The 19,248-nt window shown below is 34.5% G+C and overlaps 1 protein-coding gene across 1 annotated transcript; it reads left to right on the forward strand.

Moving 5' to 3' along the window:
• The first annotated feature begins 446 nt into the window (after positions 1–446).
• LOC136814035 (uncharacterized) lies at positions 447–3,063 on the forward strand. Its single transcript, XM_067070540.1, has 8 exons — positions 447–619; positions 1,065–1,345; positions 1,449–1,661; positions 1,801–2,040; positions 2,196–2,272; positions 2,410–2,606; positions 2,861–2,935; positions 3,019–3,063. The coding sequence occupies exons 1-8, from the start codon at positions 497–499 to the stop codon at positions 3,061–3,063; spliced, it is 1,251 nt and encodes a 416-aa protein (XP_066926641.1). The 5' UTR covers positions 447–496.
• The last annotated feature ends 16,185 nt before the right edge of the window (positions 3,064–19,248 follow it).

Here is a 19,248-nt window from a genome sequence, read left to right on the forward strand (position 1 = left end):
CAATCAAAGTGGGGGTCGTAAAGCAAAGAAATCAATTCCAAAAGGAAGACCATCGAAAAAGGCCGAGCCAGTGTTTTGGACAAGGCAAGCCAGTATAGAAATTGCCGCTCGCATCGAAGTCACCTTCTCAGAAAACTTATTTTTAAAAGATTTTGAAGAGAAGTACAATCCTCAATTGAATTTATGCAAATGTAACTACTGCCTACAATTGAGCAGAAGACCAGTCATGATTTTGGGGTGCGAGCACAGTTTTTGTTTTAAATGTTTATTAAGGTCAGTTGAGGGGAGTGCACTTGACAAATTGCAATGTCCAACTTGTAAAAAAAATTTAACATCCACTGACATTGTACCAAGTCGGCATATTAGTCGATTGTTGATGTCTTTAAAACTTGGTTGTGAAAAGGGATGTGGAGAAACTTTTTCACTAGATGGCATAGAGAAAAAATCTATACATGAGAAGCATTGTGAACATTTCAAATTGATTGATATTTTAAACATGCCGACAACTTCACAGCTACCCAAGATCGCTGAGCAAGCTGCAGCCTCGGTAATACGACACAAGATGGCTAACTCTGAAATGCCAAATAAAGCTATCGCCATTTCATCAGGTGGCCCGAGGGTAAGAAATATATTTATACATTTTAAGGATTTTACTAAAGCCTCAAAAAAGTTCTTTTTGAATCGTATAAAAATATTGCTAAAAAAGTTCAATAAGAAAAATATAAACTTAGATTATTTGTTCAATAAAAACCAATCAAGCCTTGGCTAAATCCTGAATAAATAGAGGTAACGTGGATTTTTTCGATGTAAATTATCAATAGAACTCTGTGCTTCAAAGTAAGTGGGGTAAATATTGTCCTATAATTTTCATATCTGACAAATCGGGTTTGAAGTCAAATTTAAAAAAAGGGTCAGGTTTTGAATAAGTCTGAGTGAGAAAGGGAAAACTAAGAATAATAAGGGAGGATAAATTTCGAGAGTACTTTGAAGGGACTAATTATTGATAAAACTTATAAGAATTATCACGAATATTGAAAATTAAAGTAATATACATCCATTAATAGCCAATGATCATGACACAAGTTCCAAACGCTCGGAAAGACAGCACTGAAGTGACAAAGCGAACATTGCAAAGACGCAACAACTTTCTTAAAGACAACATCTCCTTGGTTTCTGGTGGAGCAACAGCATGCCAAACTTCATCGCTTTTAAAATCGTTTTCCCGTGACATTCGAATCAGCATTTTGACTAAGGCGAATATCACACCGTTCATAGACGAAAAAAGTCTCGTTGCCATGAGGTCAGATCTTGGATTGTCCTGGGAAAAAATGAAAGCAATGGCAAGGTAAATAAACATAGTTAAAATGTTTAAAAACATAGCCGAAATCTCCTGGTTAAAAAATTAATCATTCTGAATATTATCGTCAATTCAATGAATTTTTTTATAGGTGGATGCTGTCTTTTAATATAGAAATGGCTTCAAATCATAAACAACGTAAGGTGTCACGTGAGTGGGCTGGTGAATTGTTTGCCGTGGAAATGTCACCTTTCTTATTTGAAAAAAAAGATAGAAAAAGTCAATACCACATCTTATCTGCACCATGGAGCCATGTGAAGAATCTTCCGTCATTTGTTGTTGACTATGTTGACAAGCTTGACAAGTAAGTCTTACCTAAAAATATCAATTTTTTCAAAATTGCAGTAGTTCTGATTCTGAAAAACTAAATAGAATAACATTAGAAACACCCCCACAGATTCTGGAAACAATAGTTAACTCAATGTTTTAAAAATCTCATTTAGCGAAAACCAGCTCATTCACCATCCTCAAATGAATCAAGAAATACATGTTAAACTAGGCGGAGACCACGGTGGGAAGTCTTTTAAAGGAGTCATGCAAGTTTGTAATACATCTAAACCAAACAGTCAAGACAATACCGTCATCTTCTCATACTTTGAGGCAAAAGACTACAGATCAAATTTGAGGGCTGGATTTGGAATGTATACAAGTCAAATCGATGAGCTCCAGCAAATGAAGTGGAAGTAATAAATTCGATTTCCATTTCAATTTACTCTATCATTTTGATTCTCTTTTAAACAGGTGACATCATCCTGACATGCAGATTGTTTGAACCCTAGTTTTTTATCTTATATCACCATCTGAATAAAAGTTATTTTATAATTTTCTTCATTTCTAGTGAATATTGTTTCCGGGTCTTTATAACAGGGGACTACGAGTTCCTTTGTGCTGCTTATGGTATCTCAGGTGCATCAGGTAATTTTTATATTCACAAATAAAACATTGAGTGCTTTATTCTTCAGTTTTAGTTTCATTGATCAACTCATCCAAATAACTAGGATGTATTTTATATTGCTGCAAGTTCTAAGTCACTAAATATATTTTTTTATCAGGTCGATATCCCTGTCTATTTTGCACCATCACGAAAAGCCAATTGAAAATACCACGAAGTCAAAGAAACTGTATGTTAAGGACCCTTGATTCACTAGATGAAAAGTTACAAGAGTTTCAAAAGCAGGACGACAAAGCAAAAGCTAAATTTTATGAAAATGTAATCGGAGAACGAATCTTTAATGTGCCACTTGACCAGGTAAAATCAAAATCCATATAACAACCCTGATCTGGAAGTCTTATTTTGTTGTAACTTTTACCCCTTTTCTTTGTTAATAACAAAAGATAAAAAATCGACTTGCTCATTGTTTTTCATATTACCAAATGCTCCTTGGATTGGTACACAATTAAATCACATGATCAAAAAGGCAAGTAAAAATTGAATAGTCGGTTAACCTGTTAGGTAGTTTATCTTGTTATTTTAATCAAGTAATCATTAATTTTTTATTTCAGGTTGCTTTGCCAGCCTTACATATCTCTTTGGGCACTTTCAAGAAATTCTATGATTTACTTGAGAAGGAATGCAAGGTATAATCAACTTATGGAATTTTTGAGCCACGCTCTGAACGCTTTGAATGTAAATATGTTAGTAATTTAATACTGCTTTGTAGATTAAAGGAAATTTGGAACCTTTCATTTCTAGCTTATTGATCTGAAGATTGCAGTTGAAAAAGGAGAGATGAAACCAAGCATAATCAAAACATACCATGACGTTGCTGCTCTTGAAGACGAGATTGATGTTGCTAACGAATATGTTGATTTGATCCAGTCAGCTATGTGTATGCAAGTTAGTCGGAATCCTGAAAATGAAGAAGCAATTTTCAAAATTTATAATCCAAGGATTGATCATTTTATGAAAATAGTGGCAAAAAAGGTTAGCAAAAGATTACGTTAACCACAAACTAATACTAATAATTTGAATTTAAACTTTCGTACCTATATAATATGGATTATTTTTAGCGAAATAAAATTTTTCACCTTTGTCCCAAAAGATAAATTTTGGATAATCTAATATACATTCCAGAAAATTTCACATTTATTTAGCTCAAGAAATTAAATCTGCAAAATTTATATGATAAAATTATTTGTTATCTACATAATTTTAGCAAAAGGAGATTGGAAAGCTTATGAAGAAACAGGTGGCAGAAGAAGATCAAGAAGAGAATGTTAAGGATCAAGAGAAAGAAGAAGAAAATGATGATGCAGAAGACCAATTACAAGGAACCAACTCTATCAAGAAGGGTCCATGCACCCTTGCTCTTGATGCGCTTTTAAAAAAGCTCCACATTTGCAGACAGGCATTTCACGGAAAAAGTTTCATTGGCAATCATGTACATAAGATGCTACATGTATGAAGTTTTATATCAGACGGTGGCCTAGCCTACCTAAGCAAAGATTTTTGTTTTGAATTTTTTTTGCCACAAATTAACCAATATTCTTAATACTTTATTGAATTTTGTCCAAATTTAATGCCTCTTTAAATTAATCTGTCTGACATGGAGTAATTTTGATCATTTTCCCAGAAGTTACAGTAACGGGTAATATGCTATGAAAATAAAACATTTACTGCGTTTAAATTTTTAGGAAGAAAACATCGTGAAACTTTGCAACACGGTGCCAATAATTGTTTGCAGTGAGGGGTTCGCAGGAACTGAGGTACATGATGATAGCATTAAACTTAACAGAAATTTCAAATCACTATTTGGACTCTACAGCAAGTGCCACATTGCGATCAACCGGGCAGATAGAATATCACCTAAAGAACTGAATTCCTTACGTGAGCACCATTTTTTAAATATTCATTTTACCTTTTCACACTAGTAGATAAAACTAATTTTCAAGGAAAACCTATACAGTATTAGTCGTTATTTGGTTTATCAATTCCAAAATCTATTCAGAGAATTGGTTTAAGTGACTATAATAAACTTACCTCTCAGAAAAAGATATCGATGATTTACTATCATTCTTTCGACGGAATTTTCAAAGTGAAACGATAACTCCGAAATTGCACCTTTTGGAGGACCATGCGGTTAACTTCATGGCAAAATGGGGCTCATCCTTTGGAATCTACGGCGAACAAGGAGCTGAAAGCATACACAAGACTTTCAATGAGATGAAAACCAATTATCACTCCATGAAGAATGATGTTCAACGTGTTCATGCTATGATGAGTCGTCATTACGAAATGGTACATCCAAAATCAATTTCACTTCGACCATCAAAGAAGACCAAACTTTCCCCTGAAGAGTAAAATGTGGATTAATTTCAATAAGCATAAATTTTAGTTCAATGTTCAAATGTTTATATATATATTTTAGCAATTTGTATTGTTTCTATGGTAGGTTTGAAAACCTTTGCATAAACCTGATTCCAGTTAAGTTTTTCTTGAGAGTATTATAGTGAGAGTATTAAACTAAAGCAGCGCTGCCCCTGAGTTAATAAAAGAATTACCGGAATAATTTATGCCCTTGTGAAAAGACTAAAATATGACAAAATTAAGTCCAATTAAATTTTTCTTCCTATTTTTATAATCAAGTTCTTGTAACTGGATATTGTCAATTTTATTGAGAAGATAAATGTCTTCCACACAGTGGGAGAAAGAGTAATCAACCGAACTATTGCCTTGATTATTCTAGCGAAAAGCCAAAATATAAGCCTTTTTCATACCAAGAGAAGTTTAAATAAAAAAATGACACAAAAAAAATTTTTTCACTGGCTGATAGGCCTGCCTCTCTACTTTCCAAAAAGCTTTATTTTACCTTTCTAGTTTGCTCCATCCTTTTTTATTTCTTCCAGCCGTGCACCATACCAGTACCTTCAATATTGACCATATCTTGCAAAAACCACAATAAAATTAGAAAAGTTTGGTGTTGAGACCTCATTCCTTCAGGACCTTCTTTTGCCAAGGTTGTTTTCGAGAACGACTCATGTGATCACTTTCTGTCGATGTTTTACGGCCTCGTTTTCAAACTGTCAAAATGAGCAAATTCGATATGCCCACGTGGGGCGGCCACCGCCATCAAATTATTTTCCGAAAAAAAGAAGCGATTGCAGTGCAAACCGTTCTAAATGTCGCGTAGTGAATGACCGTGTTGGGTATTATTTTTCATGAAAAATGACTGTTTTTTTTTAATAGACTTTAAATATAGTCGAACGTGCGCAACGCACTGGGCTCAACTTCAGTAGCTTCAAGTTATTTATAGGCCCAATTGTAGACCCCAAGATATTCATCAAAGGAAAAAGTGTGCCAAATTTAAGCCAAGTCTCCAGGCTGCCCTAAGGTTTTAGCCTCGTTTTGGTGAAATACTCGTCCCCAGGCCCCAAAAATCAAAAATTTTTGAAAAATGACAAAAACACCCCCAAATATTCACCCGAGGAACAAGTGTGCCAAATTTAAGCCAAATCTGACAATTTTTGAAGTCTCCAGGCTGCCCTAAGGTTTTAGCCTCGTTTTGGCGAAATACTCGTCCCCAGGCCCCAAAAATCAAAATTTTCAAAAAATGAAAAAAACACCCCCAGATATTCACCCAAGGAACAAGTGTGCCAAATTTCAGCCAAATCCGACCTTTTTTGAAGTGTCCAGGCTGCCCCAAAGTTTTAGCCTCGTTTTGGCGAAAAACTCGTCCCCAGGCCCCAAAAATCAAAATTTTCAAAAAATGAAAAAAACACCCCCAGATATTCACCCAAGGAACAAGTGTGCCAAATTTCAGCCAAATCCGACCTTTTTTGAAGTGTCCAGGCTGCCCCAAAGTTTTAGCCTCGTTTTGGCGAAAAACTCGTCCCCAGGCCCCAAAAATCAAAATTTTCAAAAAATGAAAAAAAACACCCCCAGATATTCACCCAAGGAACAAGTGTGCCAAATTTCAGCCAAATCCGACCTTTTTTGAAGTGTCCAGCCTGCCCTAAAGTTTTCGGACGGACATACATACATACATACAGACATACATACATACAGACATTCTCAGATTATAGCTCAACTGAAGTTGAGAATTAAATTCAATAATCTCAATCAATCCCATTTTTTTTCACTTTTGAGGCAAAAGAGTGACAAAAACAAACAGGAGCTAATTGCCGAAGGAGTTAAAAATACTGTAAACTTTATGAAAATAATCTTGGGAAAGTAACTCCGATCACTTTATGGCGACTCTCCCCCCTCCCAATTTTCTGAGTTTTATCTTTGAATAATACAGAGGCCCTATAAGTTTTAAAGCATATATTGACTTCAGCAATTTGACAGGTAAGGTTAAGCCGAAAGCAATAAGATAAAAGTCAGAAGGTTTTTTAAAAAAGATTTTAAATCAAAATTATTTTTTTATTACTTGGGAGCACTTTACTATATTTTACAGTATAAAAGCGAATCGTGGATAAAGTTTTTACAAGCATGCAAAGCCTAGAAAGTTAAAAAAAAGATTATGTAAAAAAATTAGGGTAAGTCAAATGCGTGATAAAAACTGTCCAAAAATAAAAAAAGTGCCCTAAAAATTTAACGTGTGAACCTCACTTATAAGTTAAGAGCAGCCACCGGCTAGGAAGTATGAAATATCTAGAAAAATCTGTTCTTGAGGTCCCTTTCTCCTGGAAAAAACTATCTGTTCTGTAGAAAGAAGTTTTTTAATACTTCAGCATTTTTGTCATCGATGAAAGGTTTCGACCAACATTATCCCAAACTAACAACCAAAATTAAAAAACATAATAGAAATATTTACTTGAAATAGTAATTCCAACCATTGTTTGACTGCTGAGGAAAAACCGTTTCTTTTCTTCTTTGGGTAGGTCAAGGTCTTCTACTTCTTTGCGCCATTTCTTCAAGCCTCCCAAAAAGCCATCAACAAGCCACTGTAAAAAAAACACAAAGAAATCCAGTTTTAAGATTTGATGTCATATTTTAAAAGTATTAAAAACGAAATGACACAAGGCTAGCAATATTAAACGATGAGAACCTCCGATGCTAAATCCAAAAAGCTTTTAAATACTAAGAGATCGAAGAAAAAAATCAATTACAGTAAAGTGTGATTCGAAGGGGTCACTACCGAGATAGGGGAAAAGATTGGGTTTTCTCTTCTTTTTGCCAATCCATACATTGGTTACATTGAAGCAATCAAAGAAATCATCCACATCGTCAAAGAACAATCGAGTTCCAATGGTTTCGGGTTTGTCTTGTTGATTAAGTGCTTTGACGACCTTTTTACTCATCACCTAAAAACAAAAACAGCATAACCAGATGTGAAATTTTGTAACAGCTATTACCAAAAATTGGCTGCTTGATATTATGAGTTTTGTTTTATTTGGCATTTTTAGAGGTATTTTCATTGGGGGTTTGAAATTAGGTAGATATCATCATACTTTTACTAAAATCTCCTGATATTCCAGTACCTTTGTTTGAAAAAACAGAATCAAAAGAAGTTATAAAAAATCACCTGAGCAGCCAAATTAACACGCATACGTGTTCTTGGTCCAAGATGAACATGTTCATGGGTTAATTTTGATAACTTTCTTAACCCAATGGTGGAAGTGCCTGGGTCCAAATCTTTTCCATACATGTCGATAACATGTTGCCAGCTGATTACGTTGCCCCCACACTACAAGATTAAAAATTGAGAAAACAATTACTATTTCAATCAAAAATGTCTTCACAGTTTTGGCAGTTTGATGTCATTTATCACCAATAAGTAATTTTGAATAAGACAATACTGTCAGTACATTAAAACAACTTCTACCTCCTCAAAATGTTAAGTATTATTTTGCATTTGAACCCTTTTAGATAAAATAGGAAAGTTGAGAAGGTACCCCTAAATAAAACATTTTTTTTATTTGAAAAATAATTCTTACGATAAGCTTTTTGGTATTTTTGTTGGCTCCTGAATTTTCAATGTTGTTTCTGATGGTCTTGATTAGGTGAGGAGGGTCACAAATAAAGTAAATTTTGGAGTTAAATCGGTATTTGTTCCAGGTCCAGTAAACAACACCATCCTTAACATTTTCGTTGTCTTCAAGTAGATGAAGTCTGAAGAACTTTCGATTGGGTGCAGCTCCATCACAAACAAATGTTCTCACATGAAAACCTGCAAAAACAATCATATGAATTTTATACTGAAGATCGATTTTGTTATTAAAGGTCAAATTAAAACTGAAATCCTGGTTATTGATTTTAAAGGCCACAAAAGATTTATGGGTCAGGTGGAAATAACAAACCAAAATTTAACAAGTGATACTTTTATGGACCTACCTTGGTTATGCATTTTACACATTTATAATTGATATCTAAGTGACGTGACCATTAAACAATCATTCAGAACACAAATAGTGACGATCTATTTAAATTAGTCGTTTGTTTCTTATAAAAAAAACGTTTAGAAACCAAAATTTCATGCTCTTGAAATATTCTTTCATATTCAAGACTTCGTGAGCAAAAAAAACATCTATCTCATCAAAAAATTGAGTAATTCGGCTAAGAACATTGATGTATGCTTATTAATAGTGATTCTTATAGATAAAGATGCGTTTTTTGAGCCGAAAAATTCTTTTTTTACAAAAATCTGCTTGAGGCATCTTTTACCTACGTTCATGTAAAAAATCAGAAAAAAACAATGATCCAATATTTCACAAAGTCCAAAAACCCGTTTTTAGTCGTTTTTTGGCCCAAATTTGCCCAATAACATTTTTATTTGAAAATCGGACTCCGTCACATTCGAAGCTTTATAGTTATGCTTCTTTGTGCAAAATATCATAAAGAATGAAAAAGCCAATCTCGAGAAATGCTAATACCTAAGTAATTGATAATGTGCTTATAAAAAAATATCGAATTTGGCCAGTTTTTCTATAAGAACACGCCAAACAACTAAAATTTCCTGTCTTAAACACACATATTCTTCAAAAGTAAGCCCTCATGAGCAAAAAAAACATCTTTCTCATAAAAAAATTGAGTAATTTGTCTAAGAACATTGATGTATGCTTATTAATAGTAATTCTTATATATAAACATGCGTTTTTTGAGCCAACAAATTTTTTTGCAAAATTCTACTTGAGCCATCTTTTACCCATGATGGTACCCTACTTTCATGCAAAAAATCAAAAAAAATTAATGATTCAATTTTTCACAAAGTCCAAAAAACCCGTTTTTTAGCCGTTTTTTGGCCCAAATTTACCCAAAAAATATTTTTTTCGAAAATCGGGCTCCGTCACATTTTGGCCACCACCATTTTGTACCTTTGTACCAAAAATCAAAAGATTCCTATGATTCAATCCTGAGAAAAGTTGGTAACAGACGAACGGACGGACGAACGGACGAACGGACGAACAAACACAGGTTAATTTATAGGACCTCCACCGGGGTAGGTCCAAAAAGTGATAATAAAAATCATTAACATCGTCAAGCAAGCTCAATATTTAAAAAATTGAAAACATGACTGATCTTGTTTTATATTAAAATCAAAACACAACTGTTCAGACAGATACATACCTTGACTTTCGCAAACTCTGACTGCTTCCCAAACCAGTGGATACAGTTGTGATGCATTGTATCCATGATTTGAAGAGAAAAATCCAATTGGGTAATTGTAGTACCGAACCAGTCCTCTCACCATGAATGTGAGTATTGTTGTTGCCAGTTCACGCTCTTCTTCTTTTGATACTTTCAAAGAGAATTTGTTGAGCTCATCATTGATTGATCCCATCTCAGTGAAGCCTACAAGTCTTCCAGTGGAACGACTAAACACCAGACCTGATTTTATGTGCATCTCATCAAACATTAGAGATACATTTTTCCCGTGTTCCTTAAATTCATCAAACTTGATGTTGTGCTTCAGTCTGTCAATTACATCTTTGTTAAAACCAGTTCCAGGGTCAGTGTAACTGATGTATTGTTGGAGAGTGTTTTTGTGTGGAAGCTGAATGAAAGGGCCATCTCTCAGATGTTCGTAGGTAGCTGAAAAAAAAATTAAAATATTGATAAAATCTTCTATTGACTTTCCAGAGTAAACAGTTAAAATATGCAGTCGTAAAATCACAAAACTTTAAATTATTCCAAACAGAAGGTTAAAAATTTAGATAAGCAATTTCTATATTAGGAAAGTTTTTCGGGGCTTAGTTCAGAATCAGGCGTTACAAGAAATTATCTTCCTGTGTACAAATTTTTAAAGCTTTTTCAACAGTCTCAAATTTAAATTATTCATAGAATAAAGCACAAATAGAAAAATTTATTTCAGTAAGATCAGTACTCAGGTATGCAAATTTATATATGAACAACAAACCTGGGGATTTCAAGTAGATGCTTAAACACCAACGAATGCGAGCTTTTGAGCTCAGAAATTTTCTTCTGTTGCTCCCGAAGTAGCCCTTGGGGTGTGTCAATTTCAAATGGTGGCTTCTCATTTGTCAAGATCTCTTTTAAAAGGGTGTGGTCCTCTCCACGACACTCAAGCTTGTCACTTTTCTTTGAAGCTGCCTATTGGTCACTTGTAACGAGGTTGCTTTATGGAGAAGTTCTTCTTTGCTCCTATGAATGTTTGGTTTGTATTTAGAAGGAATTTCAGGTGATTTCTCTTTTCTGAAACGCATTCTGTTTAGACTATTGTGTCTATATTTGCTGCAGTTACTGCAACGTAAAGAAGAGGGATCGACCAACAATTCACAGTCTATTGTCCTGATTGTTATACTGTCAGGATCGATCTTGTGCTGACAGCCTGTTCTGCCTGAGACAGCAAGCAAAATGCCAAACCAAACAAACAGCCAAGCAGTAAAATATCATCTTTTGCAAAGATGAACTGCTTTGAAAGCATATTTTTCTGGAAAATATGTACTTCCAAAGCATGAATGTTTAGTTATTAAAAGAGAAGAGAAACAAAAAACACAAACATTTCAACCAGTCAATTTCTTGAAGGACTTTCGTACCAACAATACTTCGATTTGTTTAGCCTCGAAATTACAGCATGATAAAAAAAGTTTGTTTGTAATTTACTCTAGCTGTAATATAATACCAATTGTACAAACAATAACCCATGAAAAGTAAATAAAAAGCAAGTTTTTCCAGCAAAGCATCCAGAAACTACCTCCATTTTGTAGAAAAATATCTTCCCGCCGCCTCTTTCGAATTGAGAAATCAGTTTTTGAAATTTCAGCCTGTACCCGTGAGCCTGTGCCGCGGATGTATTTTCCAACCAAAATTTACTACGGACTTTGATACTGGCTGAAAATTGAATCTGGTCTTTAAAATTAATATTCGGCGAAAATCAGTCTAGAATCACAGGAATTTTTTCTTGGTAGGGGTGTCTGTGCAAAGTTAAAAACTGCATGTACTTCCCATCCAAAACAGCCCCATATTTTTGTTTTTTCTGAAAGCCAGATAAATTTGCCACATTTTTCTGCCCAGGCAGATGTCCGCAATTAAAATTAATGGGGTCACAGAGGCTGTCAAAGTGAGATAGCACGTAATTTTTGACACATTTCTTTAAAAATCAACAGTTTAAAATTTTTTGAACCATCAGCCTAGGCTAATTCAGGTGCAGATAGGACTGTTCAACCCAAAAATACAAAAAAATCCATATGCGTCAGGCAAAAAAGTTTATGCTCAACGCCAAAAACCGTCTAAAAACAAACCCCTACTGGCGTCTCAATTCTGGCTTTCGGGAAATGTTTAGGTCGGAAAGTTAAACTTTACTGGACACAAAAAGGATGGAACTTTCATATAAAACTGTTTCCAATCGTTTAGCATGCGTATAACTCGAAAAATTCAATATCTAAGACCTGGAATCTCAAAAACCGCAAAATCGGTATTTTACAGACTGGGCCCCTTACGATCGTTGAGCTTGAAGGGCTGCACTAAAGTTCTGGGGGCTAACTACACTAATTAAGGTTTTAATGTTCTGTTTTTAAATATTCTACCGTTTTATTTTATCTGCGTGCGAGAGGGGGTGGTACACAGATTTCAACTGGGACCTGAAGCTTACTGAAAAGTGGGGGCACCTAAAACTTAGGGGGGACCTAAATTTGTTGGGGGGGGGCTAGAACCCCATTCGGAGCCATGCTGTATATAACACTGGAGTTTTTCTTTGACTTTGACTGTTTTTTTGTCTAAAAATTGTATTTAGTTAGCGTTTTTCGATTCTCAATAATCATCTAAAAATTTTGATTTAATAATGAAATCTTATGTATTTAAATTTTATTTCAGGTCTCGTGGACTATCCTCTTGTGCCAGAGGAAATGGCAGCTTGGTTGAAAGGTATCTCTTTAAAACTAAATGCTACCTTAAAGGCGGACTTGAGAAATTTATTTTTGTCATTGATTTAACTGATATGGTAATTTGAACCACTATGTAGTAAATATTTCTTCTTGAAATTCATCTCTCTTCTCTAAAACTATCTAAATAAGAGTAGGTAGAAAGAGGGTTTTTAACAGACCACACCTTTTGCACCTAGACTGAGTTTTACTACGTCACTAAGTCATAGCTTCAAACAAGATTTTGTTTGTTGTTGTTATTAGAAATACACCTGCTAATTTCTTCATTTCAGAACCTGCTTACAGTAAAGAGAGCAATACACCAGGGTCTCCTCAAATGCCCTACACACCTCCTCCTACCTTTCCTGTAGGTGATTCTGTCCTTTCAATTTTAAAAAGTATAGTTGATTATCCATACTTATTCATAATACACGATCTTTAGTCTGTATCCCCTGATTCACATCCTCTTTTTAAACTTCAATAATAAGCCAAAAATCTCTATCTTTTTCAGGTAGCCCTTCTCAAAGAAAACTTGCTCAAAAAGCAGCACGCTCCGTCCAGTGCAAGGCTTGTCAGGTCAAAGATAAGGAGATAAGCAGGCTCAGAAAAGAAGTTGATGCTTGTATGTTTATATACAACTAATAATATTAGATAAATTTGAAACAACTTTCCACATGAACAGCCTACCTTTCATACTCTTGTGTGCTTTGTAGGGGGTGTGGGATAAGCAGGGGGACCCCCCTTACAATTAAGCACACAAGATAGTGGGAACTCGCATTCTTTTGGTGGGGGAGGTTTTCCGAAATTTTCATGAAGGTGGGGTGACAAGTATTAGTTTATTATTGGATGAAATCAATTTTCAATCTATCAATGAAAATGCATGAATAATTTTCAGGTGGGGGTAAAGCTTTACAGGTGGGTTGACTTTTTTAGGTGGGGGTTGGAAGGGTTTTGCCCACAAGGATGTGTGCTGTTGCCTAAAGGAGTATATTTTTATTTATAATTATTACACAAATTTATTTGTCCTATAAAAGAAAATAAAGCATAGTTTTGTTAACAGAGTCTTTTTTCTTCTAATCCATTCAGTGAAACAAAAAAGAAACAGGGATTTCACTCAATTCCGAAAGGTAAAATCTATTTTTCAGAATTTTTATATTAATTATACTATGAAAATATACACAGCGAATTTATGTTGCTGCAATATTGTTGAAAGGAAAAAAGTTCTGGTTGATCTCCTTTTTTTTTGTATCTGCATATTCCCTTTTCTTTAATTTAAGGAGCAACGTAGAAAACAGCCTGTGGGACAGGAGTTTTATCGAAAACCCTCAAACAATAAGGTATCTTGATAGAGTTCTGTAAATTTGATTTGTTACTTTTTTTTTGATTTGATACTTACTTTTGTTACTCTATTTTTGCATGGCTTTAAATGGATTATTAACCTCGGTAGCCTGTTATGGACACACGTGTCCTCGGTTAATATTTTCCCAGAGAGCTGGTCTTAATAATCCTTATTAAGAGATNTAAAGTTTTCCACCAAGGACTTTCCGATCTCAACTCCCTCTAGGTGTAAAAAGTCTGGCTGGATGAGTAGACCAGAGAGAGTCTATTGCGCTACTGCGATTGAGTTCTCACTAAGAAGGTTGCTAAATTCCTCACATGTTTTTATCTTTTATAGATTGAACTAGTCAAGGGAACTGGCATATATTTGTCCAAATCTACTGTGTGCACTGCACATTTGAAACCCAAGGTTGGGAATTGCGTGCCATACCTTATGAAAAAGTAAGCAGTATTAATTTTATCTACACTCAGTGTAAAGAAGCCTTTTATTATTAAACTTTTCAATACTAAAATGATAAGCTCTGGCATCATGAAATGTCTAGAAAATACTTCTTGCAAATTTGAATGCCCAAATCGAAAGCATAAATTCTACATATTTGTTCGGCAGACAATTGAAATATTGAATATTCCAAGATTTGTTGATTTCGGCTACTAGTATTATGTTAATAGATATTTTTTAATGTAATTTCTGGAAGGATTTTGTATCTACTTTTGTCTTTTAGGCTTTTCTCCCAAGAAGAACTGATGACAATGAGTCACAAGGGAGACGATGGCAATGATCAATTTCCCAAGGACGTCATCAGTGCTGTAACTGGTAATTGAATTTTTTTTAAAGAAGATCAAAATTTGTGCTTACAGTAACGCCACTTACTAGGGTCCTAAAACACTAATAAAATATGGCTTTCTCCAATGTCTTCTGAGATTACATCACGGACCCAGCAGCTGATTGGTTGCAAGTGACGTAAAATTTGTCAATACGTCACTTGCAACTAATCATCTGTTGGGTTCGTTGAAGACATTGCAATGGTGCATATCATGAATAGGGTGGGTGGAATATAAGCAGGGAGTGGTAGAAAAATCATAAAATGAGTGATTTTGGGGTAATATTCCCAAAGACTCTTACTTAGGAAAATGAAGGTTTTAGCACTTTCATAAAATTGGGGGTCATTATATAGTGACATTGGGGTGATTTTTTTCGAAAAATTGCAAAATAAATACAATACAATTAAAGCTCACAAGAATAAATACAAAAAGAAAGTTAGTTCTTGATGGTTTAGTTTTCAATGTTATTTTCTTTTTATATGAAATAGAGGTACTTTCTTTCACATTATTTCCTCAAGATCTAGATCTTAAGGAAACATTCACGAAGTTTTCCTTATTTTTTTCAGTTTTCGTGAAAGAGCTCTTCTTTGACACTGAAAGCAGGTACAGCACTAAACAGGTCCCTATCACGGAAGAGAGGGTACATAGATTATGTACATCATTGGTCCAATCGGCGCGAACCTACTTCAAAGATGGCAGGCCTTGGGTCACAAAATCCGAGGCTGAAGAAGTGATTTAAAGTGGATTCCTATTAGGAAGTGGTTAGAAACTATCTACTAGGGAGGATGGTGGATGTTTTGAAAAATCCCAAAAAAATTTTGCACCCCCTCCCCTAAACTGGAAAAAAGTTTTGAACCCCCTTAAGAGCCCCAATAATTTTTCGCACTCCCCTTACTGGAAAAATTGTTGGTCCGATGGGAGAATTTTTTTTTGAAAATCAGGTACTTGAGACCATTGAGTATAAAGCCCGGAAGGTGCTAGGGCAGAATCTCTTAGATGGGAAATGAAGCCACTTCCTATCCAGAACCCCAGCGCATGATTTTTCACACAAACGCTGGATAGAAAAAGAATTTGTCGCTAGATTTCAAAAAATGTAGTACTCATTAACAAGAAAACTGCTTGATACAATATAATCTTTTGTTTTGACAACTCTTTTTTCGAAAAAGTACTTTTTCAAACCACTCTGAGCTGTGAGAGGCACTAATCTACCTCTCCCACTTGTGTCATAATGCTACAAACTCAAAGGGCAAGGCGATGATGCCCCATGATGAGACAGATTTGTTGATTAGACTTCCTACATTGGAACTTGGACCCCCCCAGAATCCTCCACCCCCTTTAGTAGATACTTTCTGATCACTCCCTTATTTTTATATTCTCAATTTTGTTCTCATTTTATTTTATACTAAAATTTGCAGGGGTTGAGTCACTAAAATGAAATTAAGAGAGAATCTATATATAGCATTAGGGTGCTTTCCCATGAGGGGATGCAAATGTATGACTCTATGCAAAAAACATAAACAATATCCTGAAAGTTTTACTCCCTCTCTGTTAATCATAAGTTTATTTTCATTGTCTGTCTTTTGGTTACTCTCTTGTATATACTAAATAGGGGGGTTTGGAATAAGTGGGATGGTTGGAAAAAATCTCAAAAATCAATAAACACTAGGGAATCTCCTGGATGGGAAACTTAGTCTAATACAGTAAAATAAGGGTGGGTTACAAAGGGAAATTCAAAAAACATATTCCCAAAGATTAGTAAACTGCAAGCCAGGTTGGAATAAGAATGCTTATTATGGGGTTATTGGGAATGCAAAAGTATTTTAAAATGATATTTATAGTATAAAAAAATTTACACATTAATAAATATTATATTAATTCTATCAACTTTTAATCAATTAATTATTTTCTTGTTATTTGTTCATATTTAGCTACCTCGAATTTTGGAAAATTGCTTAAGAATTTCCAATTTCCGAATTTTGCCAAAAAATTTTCATACTCAAGAAAATTTTCTATCACTTCTATAAGTCTCCATTTTTCCTCATTATACCCTTTTTGCTCCTTTTTCGAATGGACCCAATTTCCCAAATCTTTCATGTCAAAAATATATTTCTTTATTCCTTAACTTAGGCTTTAATGAGTTTTGAAGATACCAGTTTATTTTAAATAACATTAAGGACAATGGACTAATCAAGCTTGAAAATACTTACATTTCCACAATAAGCAATCTTTCCTGCACTATTTACCTTGATACATGTTTTATCATTTCTTCTTTCTTCTCTAGATAAAAAAAAAGAATTAATACAAAAACTATTAACAGTCAACTGTGTTACGCGGAGACAATTGGTCTTTTTAAACTGTGTCCGTAAGTGCATTTTCCTATTTTTTCTCATAATTCCCTTTGAATCGCGGGTGGCAACTATAGGTCTTCCTGTATGGTGACTGTCTTGATGTGTGGATAACTTTAGGTCGGCACAAATGCATCCAACATTTTCACACTTCTTCTTTTGGCACTTTACTGTAGAATCTCTTTCATTTGAAAATAGCAGTGTATAGGCTTTTCTATTAATGCAGGTTTTCTTTCCTATGTCAAACATATACAATATTTTTTGTATTGAAAATAAATTTGTTTTTCATACAAGGCGTCCAAATTTTGGAAACATTGATTTGGGCTAAAGGGTGACCTTAATGGAAGAAATTTGGGCGGGAATTTAATTTGGCTGATGGGCCAAAAAGCTTTTTCAGAGGGAATTTAATTTGGCGGATGATGGTTTTCAAGGATTAAAATAAATGTGAAAATGTTTAAAATAACCCCTTTTATGACCTAAATAGTGAAAAATCGAGCACTATTTGGGAAAATTTAAATTTGGGAATTTAATTTGGCGGATGGCAGGAAAAGTTAAATTTCCACCAAAATTTCTTCCTTTAATGTAATCCATTTACAATCCATAATTTGATTCATATGCATTCTGAGCTACATTCCAAAAGCACTTCGTGAATTGCTTATGAATTGTACGTTGACATGCATTTGGATGATATATTGGATCATAAATGAATTACCTCATTCTATAAAGCCTGATTGTAATCCAGTTGTGATCCAATGAGTATAATTCAAATATGGTTCAATGAAACACATTTGACTCACCTTATTGGATTACGTTTGAATTACTTCCTTATAAAAATAGAGCAAGTGATTCAAATACATTCTAAATGCTCTAATTCAAATCTAATTCAAAAGCAGTTCACGAACTGCTTTTGAATTACTTGTTGACTGCAAATGGATTATTTTCTGGAATGTATTTGACGCTTATTTGAAATACCTTTGAATTATATAATCCGAATACAATTCACGTTCGTAGGGGAAACATCAAAGAGTCAAACTTTGAAGAGAATTCTTCCCTTTAATTTTGATTTCATCGTGTTTAAGCCACTTCCCAACATCCAAAGGACTTTAAATGCGTTCAGCAAACAGCTAAACCGGCGTGCGACGCCGGGCACCGGCTAGTCTTTATATTAATAGCCGTAGTCTGTATGTGTGTTTGTTTTTTGTGTGTCACTTTCGTTTTCGCAAGGAATGTTTTGTTCTTTTAAAAGATGACTTTTGCTTCTTGCTCCAAAAAGTTAAAATTTCCTATTTTTCCGATTCTTAGTGGGACTGTAGTGGCACCCTTAAGGTAGGGGGGACGGAAGTCGGAAATGTCGAACGCGACAAAATCGGCGCGCGGGAAAAAAAGAGCTAAGAAAAGGTTTAGAAAGGTTTAGAAAGCCATATATCAAAGTTAAAAATAGATATTTACTTACTTTTTTTTTTAAACGCAAGAGAATTTACTTCTCGTCTTAATGCAAAAAAACAGAAGTCTCTAACTGCTTTCGTTCGCCAGCTATTAATGTTTTTGTTGAGTCGGCTACCATCTTTGTTGACAAAAACCCCACGGCACCGGATTTTAACGTTACCAGCAGTTACTATTATCTAAATTACGAATGAGCAGTTCGGTCTCGTAACAAACGCGGTTTTCTCAAATGGAAAGAAGAACAATAGGGCTTTCTTTTGATACCGTTCGCTAGATGGGGTCACTGTTCGTCTTCCTTTCAGCACAAATTTAAGAATTAAATCCGTTATTTTTCTGGGAATCAAAGAATTTTTCATATGGTGTAAGGTAACAGGAGAAAGCTAAAAGCTTCTTCTGTCTCACTGTGAAGTTATTTATCGTGCATTTCCAGCTGCTCATTCGTAAATTCAAGATTTGTACTGGTGGGTAAGAGACTTTTTTCCACTGAAATATTTTCCGCGAAAAAACTTTTCTCCTCAAATATGACGTAAGTAATTAAGTTTTTCTATCGTTTCATTGGTTAAAAGTTATCTAAAATGGCGGCCTCAAACGTAAACAATACTTTTTGTAGAGAGCATATTAATAAAATTTTGTGTGATAAAGAGCTTCCTGAATATTGGGGCAAAGACAGTAAGGTAACTT

This window comes from Clytia hemisphaerica, unplaced genomic scaffold (genome assembly GCF_902728285.1).
Source record: "Clytia hemisphaerica strain Z4C2 unplaced genomic scaffold, Clytia hemisphaerica genome assembly, whole genome shotgun sequence".
Classification (NCBI taxonomy): Eukaryota; Metazoa; Cnidaria; class Hydrozoa; order Leptothecata; family Clytiidae; genus Clytia; species Clytia hemisphaerica.

Coding starts and splice junctions, on each gene's coding strand:
- LOC136814035 (XM_067070540.1), top strand. CDS start 497: ATGCCGACAACTTCACAGCTACCCAAGATCGCTGAGCAAGCTGCAGCC. Junction 2,041..2,195: donor CTCCAGCAAATGAAGTGGAA/GTAATAAATTCG, acceptor CTTCATTTCTAG/TGAATATTGTTTCCGGGTCT. Junction 2,273..2,409: donor TGGTATCTCAGGTGCATCAG/GTAATTTTTATA, acceptor TTTTTTTATCAG/GTCGATATCCCTGTCTATTT.